The following is a 6504-nucleotide window of genomic DNA, read 5'->3' on the forward strand; positions in this document are numbered from 1 at the left end:
TATTTTTTTATATGAAACATGCTCTAGTATAATATTATGGTTTTAATTGATGTATAAATTAATAAATTATTAATTTATCAATTAAATAATATTTAAATTAATTAATAAATTTTCATAGTCTAAAGGTATTAATATATAAAATTTGACTATATTATGCAAATAGAGAATGAAAGAAAAGTTTGAGAAATAATATAGAAATAAATTTAAATTTTAATCCCAATACAATCTTTAATAAACACTTTTAAAAAAAATCAATTACCAAATTTTGAATTCTAAATAATTAAATTACTAAAAAAATGTTAAGTAAACAAAAATATAACCTACCATTCCTAAGATGAGACAGTCAAAGTCAACGTTAAGGAGCTGTTGTCAACCTTAAAAAGTGTCCGTTCAAGGCGAAATCACCGTCCGAGAGAAAGAGAAGGAAACAAAAGGAAAAGCAAAACAGGAACAGCAGAAGTTTGAGAGACAAAGCAAAATAGCAATCATGAACATATTCAGGTTAGCAGGGGACATGACCCATCTCCTCAGCATTGTGGTCCTTCTCCTGAAGATCCGTACCATGAAATCTTGTGCTGGTATATTCTTTTTGTTTCTACTTCTACTGTGTTTTTTTTTTTAACTTCCATTTTTTCTTTGAAGAAAAGAAATTTTGGATACCCAATATTGTTAATTTAATGATGGTTTCTGGCTGACACCAATAAGAAGATGGGGTTTTCCATGTTTGGAACATTTTTGCGAATACCCTGTTACTTGTATTTTGTAGATACCAATTGTTTGGTTTTACTTTTCCGTTTCAGTTTTGAGAGATTGCTTTGATTTTTTTTGTAGTTTTATACAGGTACTTTGCGTGAAAAAACTCAATTTCAGAAGCTTTTCAGGCAACCCTTTTGTTCTTTCTTTATTTTGTTTTGGTTCTTGTCTGTGTTGACTTCTGTTTACCATGGGCTGACTTTTTAGCTCTTTGTTTGATTTGCTATGTTTGGTGCTTATTTTAGTTTGCTGGTTAAAATCTAGTCTTGTTAGAAGAATATATGTGATTGTTTCTATATTGGTACATTTGCTTGGTTAGATCATAGTTGGTTCTCTGGTTTTTTATATTTCTTGTAATGATTGATGGAAGAGCTATTTGGTTGTTGTTTTTAACATTGTCTGCACATCAACATTGTTTTTATGTATTAGACTCATAGTAATAAGTCAAGTTTTCAGGAATTTGTCTTTAATCTTTGGTGGTGCAGCAGGTGACAAAAATTAAGCCTTTCTTTTGTTTTTCTCAATGCCTATTCTATATTATCATCATTGCAAAAACTATGGGAATGAAGTACTTTTCAGAAAATGGATTGTAACCTGTGAGTTATATTCCAAACTCTGTTTTATAGAGATTTTCTTTCAAGAACACTAAAGTCAAGACTATTTGTCAATTCCAGGCACTCTTTTAAGAGAGGATAATGATTTTACTAATCAAAAATTGAGGGAGAACAGTTTCAAGAATTTATGTTGTTTACTGCAATGATGTTATTTCTCTGATGTTATATCTTTACAGTGCTCGATGGAAGAACAAAACAATTTTTTGTTTTGAAATTTTCAAAGCTTGAGTATCGACAATGCCCGTTCTTTCCCTGAACTTAGAACTTCCATGTTATCTCACTCTTCTTGTTTAACTTGTTCAATTTCCTTCTTTATTTATTGGTTGGAATTTCTAATTTTAGAACTCATAATTCATGCCTTATACATGAAAAATTTCTACATTCTCATTTTGGATTAGAATTTGAGTATGTAGTGGTTGTCAAAGAATGAAAATTTTGATCACCTGATAATAGACTCATTTTCCCAAAACCTTTAAAATGCATTTTCCAGAAAATACTAAGTTTAGTTCTTTATATGCCTCAATCTTATACCTACCTCACCTATTTTACTGACTTTCCAAATTCTGCTGAAAGCAAGGATGGAGACTGCTATTTCTGGAATGGCAGGACTGGTAAAAGAATTATCTGAAATCCTTGATATACTGCTTTGTTCTGGTTTGTAATTTGCTTATCTCTTAAAAATGAAAACGAAATTGTTTGGTTTGGTGTTCAAGAAGGTAAAATAAAGTCTTTGTTGCAGAAATTTTTTCTAGAGATTGGTTTGAAACTTTTTCCCCTGTATAAAACCTATGAAAATTCATTTTCATAAAACTATTGGTAGTTCTTTAAGGTTCTTGGTAGGAAGCTTTTAAATTTTGTAGATGAATGTTTGGAACCGTGGATAAAATACCCAATTTCCAAGGTCTTAATACTCAATTTTCTCTGCTTTCCGTTCTTTGTGTTTTCAGAGCCATTGTCATTGCTTCAGCCTCCATGCTTGTTTCCTTGGAGGCATAGTGCTAATTGGACTAAGGAAAATTGCCTTTCTTGGAAAGCTTGGGCTGTGCACAGAAATACGCATACTCACACCACTCTTAAAATTCTCTTTGTTATGTGTCTTTTGCTTGAAAAATTTCCATAGGCTTCATGTCTATTATATTTAATAAATTAGTACCCCAGAAGTGGAGCTTTGATTGAATTTTGGCTGGAAATACTTGGAAATCTGTTTGACTTTAATTTGCTTGCTTTAAGATCCTGGATGATGATAGGTTGTACCAATCTTAACTCTTTGAGAGTATTCTGTTCAAAATGCAAATTAAAATTACAAAAATGATGCAATTTAATCTGGAAGACATGTTTTGATGCTAGATAAATCAGTTCAAAAGAACCCACAAGCATGCAGAGCATATAGATCTGAATAATATTTACATTATTTTTTTTGGTGAATATCTTTCCTTCTATTAAGTCTGAAGCCTAAAATAATTTTGATTTTCAGGAATTTCACTTAAGACTCAGGAATTGTATGTTATAGTCTTTCTTACTCGGTACCTTGATTTGTTCACAAGGTATATATCTTTCTACAACACTGTAATGAAGCTAGTTTTCATTGGAACTTCAATTTGCATTGTTTGGTACATGCGCTACCATAAAGTTGTGAAGCAGACCTACAGCAAGGATCAGGATACTTTTAGACATTACTTTCTGATCCCCCCATGTTTTCTGCTGGCCCTTCTGATTCACCGTGATTTTAATGTAATGGAGGTATGAAATCGTCTGCTCTTGTCTTGTGTATGTTTACTGTTGACCTTCTTTTCTTGTTTGGTAAAATATTTACTTAAGGCCCTGAATTATTTCTTGCACATGAATATTAGTAAGGAATTACAGCAAAAAGTTGTTGAAAGGAATATTTGTGTTGAGCTCCATGATATTCAATAAGAATGTGGTTCCCTGTGGCCTTCCTCTTGAATGACATGCAGTTAGACAGAGATGTATTCTGAATAGGATAGCATTTCAAGGTAGACCTCCATGCACTGCAGATAGTGGTGGCTAATGTGAAACCATTAAAGTGGGATAAAAAATCCCTGGGCCCTTTTTGAATTGGGATGGAGAAGAAACCAGAGGACGGCCTAAATTTAAGAGACATGATCTTTGCCCTTGAAGGGACATAAGACTCATTTACCAGAAATGGCTCTTATGTCCTTATCAATTATTTTGTTTAAAGTTGTTGCTCTGCTTGAAAAAAAGAACTAGTTTTGTAACCTGGAAGTGTTTTCTAATAGGAATTTGACTTCTTGTAATAGGTGTTGTGGACATTCTCCCTCTATCTCGAAGCACTGGCAATTATACCACAATTGGTATTACTGCAAAGATCAAGGAACATTGATAACTTAACTGGAAACTACATTTTCTTTCTTGGGTATGTTTTGTTATCTTATTAATGCTGCATTACTTGCTGTTATTATATTGATCATTCTTTCTTGCTTTGTTTTGGTTGCTATTCTACAATCATTTAGTGTCCCCCACCCCTCCCTCTTCCTATACAGAATATGTTCTGTTAAGTGAGTGTGGTGCCTCCCTAGCTGTCATTTGTGTTTGTGTACGTTTTTGCTTGTGCAAGTGGAGACACGTAAATTTTTGCCCCCTTCCCATACAGGTATGTTTGCATGTGCATTAAGTGGTTTTTTCCCCACTTCCCAAACAAACTATCATCTGTTAACTGAGTATGGAGCTGTTGCTTGTTGTTCTAAGTTTTAGTTGGCCTGACTAGAATGAATTATTCTAATGCAAGGGAGGAAATTCTTGGGGAATGTATTATTCTATATAATGGGTTCATTTAAGTTTACAGCTCTATTATCTAATAGTGCTGTTGCTGGCCCTTCAGAGGTCTGTGTGATAAATTATTAGGTGACTGGCCCCTCTAAGTGGGTTTGAATTGAGCACGATGCACCCAAACTTGAAGAAGTGTCTTGTTCTTGTTGTGATTTTGTGAAGATTTGGTGGGAGGCTTGCTGTCTGCAGTCCCTTGTCATGCAAAGCCAAAATCAATCATTGATGTTTTTCCAATCTTATCTGTGTATTTTCTCTTTAAAATTGTGGTTGAAGTTACTTGAATTTTGGATAGTTTGGGAGGATGGTCTGAGGAAAAGAGTGGGTATAATCAAATTTGAAGGATGCATGGGTGTGGTAGAAACAGAGGAGTGAAAATTTGCTGGCAAAGAAATGTAAAATTTGTGTGGACCTTACTCAGTTAATTGATGCTAGCTTGATAGGATGGAGGTGAACTGGTATGGTATAGGAAAGGCCAGGTTCAATATAGGTTTGTAACAGTTGTAAGTGGACTTCTCAAAGCTGAGCACAGAGCAGAATTGTTGGGATAGTTTGGAGAAATTGATGAAAATGCCATTCAGACAGAATAATAGAGGGGCCTCTAATTAGTTTACTGTTTGTGGCTCTCTCTGTTTCATGTCTTCTGCAGGTCTTCCTGGGAATTATAGTTCAAATTTGCATTCTGTCTTCATGATAAGGTTTTGAAAGGAAAAACTAGAATAGTATGGTTTTACAAGGGATAAAGAATTTGCCTAGACATGCTTTGTGCAAAGCAAGATTTTTGTAGAATGTCGCTTGCTTGTTCAAATCTGATTATTTTGTTAACTTGAGCCTAGTCGAACCAAAACCTGACCCAAATTGCAGGATAGAGCAATATGTTGAAATCGAATCTATGCTGTTCGTGAAAATGCTTTGATAGATAGTTTACTATTCAAATCAGCTATTGTGATTTTTATAATTTCTTATGGAAGAAGGAAGAACACTAGGTTAGTTGAGTTCATTAGATGACGTTCATGTGATATGGTTTTCTCATCTTAAGATGTAGTAGAAACCGCTCCCTAGTTAGTAGATTGCAGCTTGCTTTGCTTGTACACTTGCTTTTATCCATCCATAATTTGAATTTTATGTTGTGCATGACATACCGTTTTTTTAACAAAGACACGTTGGATTGATAGTTATATTTTCATTTTTCCTTTTATATGTGAATGTATTTTCAGTTATGGTCTAATTATATTTTAGTTTCTAATTATTTGGTTTTTCTTTGGTCATGCATTTGGTTTATCGATTTTGTGATAATTTTGTTTAATTTCCTACATAGTGCTTATCGAGCTTTATATCTCATCAATTGGATTTACCGTTTCTTCATGGAGAATTTCAAGTTCCGCTGGATACGTAAGTTTCTCTAGCCTCCCATTTGCATTTTCTCTTCAAGGTAGCAATGTTAACAAGAATTTCTGTCAAATGCCAAGAACAGCTTGGATTTCAGGCTTGGTCCAGACTGCTCTTTATGCTGACTTCTTTTACTACTATATCAAGAGGTATGAATGCATTGTTCTTGCTCGCATTATCTTAAGGCCTTGCTTGTTTTGTATATGTTGTGACCTTGGTTGATTTCTTAAACACATTAAACAGGACATCAACAAAGAATTATCATTTGGTCTTGAACCCAAATTTACTTGTAACTGTTTATGCCGGAAGATACTTTTCATGGGAAACGAAGCATTTTAAAACGATTTATGATTCAGTACTGACAAGTTTGTGTTACTCTGTTTCAGCTGGAAGAACCACGAGAAGCTAAAGCTCCCTGCTTGAGTTAAAGCTTTACCTGATTTAGGATCATGCTAACAGAGGAACTGAGACTAATGGAATGGTTGGGGTGTTAAGTTTTCCATAGATTTATCATTTCATCTACGAATGGGATTTATCATTTCATCCACAAATGGCAGAAGAAGGCTAGTCTATTCTAATACTTTCTTGCTTCAACATGCTGTTAGCATTACTGAACTGTCTTATGAAAAAGAAACAACGTTTACACACTAAAATGTAGCAACATTTGTTATGCTTATCTAGTTTTCCAATAATTATTTCATATGGGTTCGAATTTAAGATCCTTGTATCAAGGCAGACGGCCATAGCAATGCATCAGCATGCCATTGGTAGTTTCAAGGTCTATCTAAACATATAAACTGCACAAAATTAGACAATCTAGGAGAAGACCAACAGAAACCTGTAAAAGAAACTATCCGAATATAAACCATTAGGGAACAGTTGTGATTGTCTCATGCAAAGCCTCCATTAACAACACAGCCATGGACATTGCAAGAAACATGAT

General features: G+C 34.0%; 1 protein-coding gene across 1 annotated transcript; it reads left to right on the forward strand.

Annotated features, from left to right (window-relative positions):
* On the forward strand, positions 385-6278 carry LOC18599495 (ER lumen protein-retaining receptor). The gene is made up of 6 exons (XM_018122375.1): positions 385-578; positions 2842-3107; positions 3647-3762; positions 5491-5564; positions 5647-5710; positions 5948-6278. The coding sequence occupies exons 1-6, from the start codon at positions 488-490 to the stop codon at positions 5982-5984; spliced, it is 648 nt and encodes a 215-aa protein (XP_017977864.1). The 5' UTR covers positions 385-487; the 3' UTR covers positions 5985-6278.

This window comes from Theobroma cacao, chromosome 5 (genome assembly GCF_000208745.1).
Source record: "Theobroma cacao cultivar B97-61/B2 chromosome 5, Criollo_cocoa_genome_V2, whole genome shotgun sequence".
Lineage (NCBI taxonomy): Eukaryota > Viridiplantae > Streptophyta > Magnoliopsida > Malvales > Malvaceae > Theobroma > Theobroma cacao.

Bases quoted from the DNA above. Each gene is read 5' to 3' on its own strand.
- LOC18599495 (XM_018122375.1), top strand. From the start codon at position 488: ATGAACATATTCAGGTTAGCAGGGGACATGACCCATCTCCTCAGCATT. The intron at 3,763-5,490 runs GTATGTTTTGTT...TTTCCTACATAG, and splicing joins AACTACATTTTCTTTCTTGG to TGCTTATCGAGCTTTATATC. The intron at 5,711-5,947 runs GTATGAATGCAT...ACTCTGTTTCAG, and splicing joins TTTTACTACTATATCAAGAG to CTGGAAGAACCACGAGAAGC.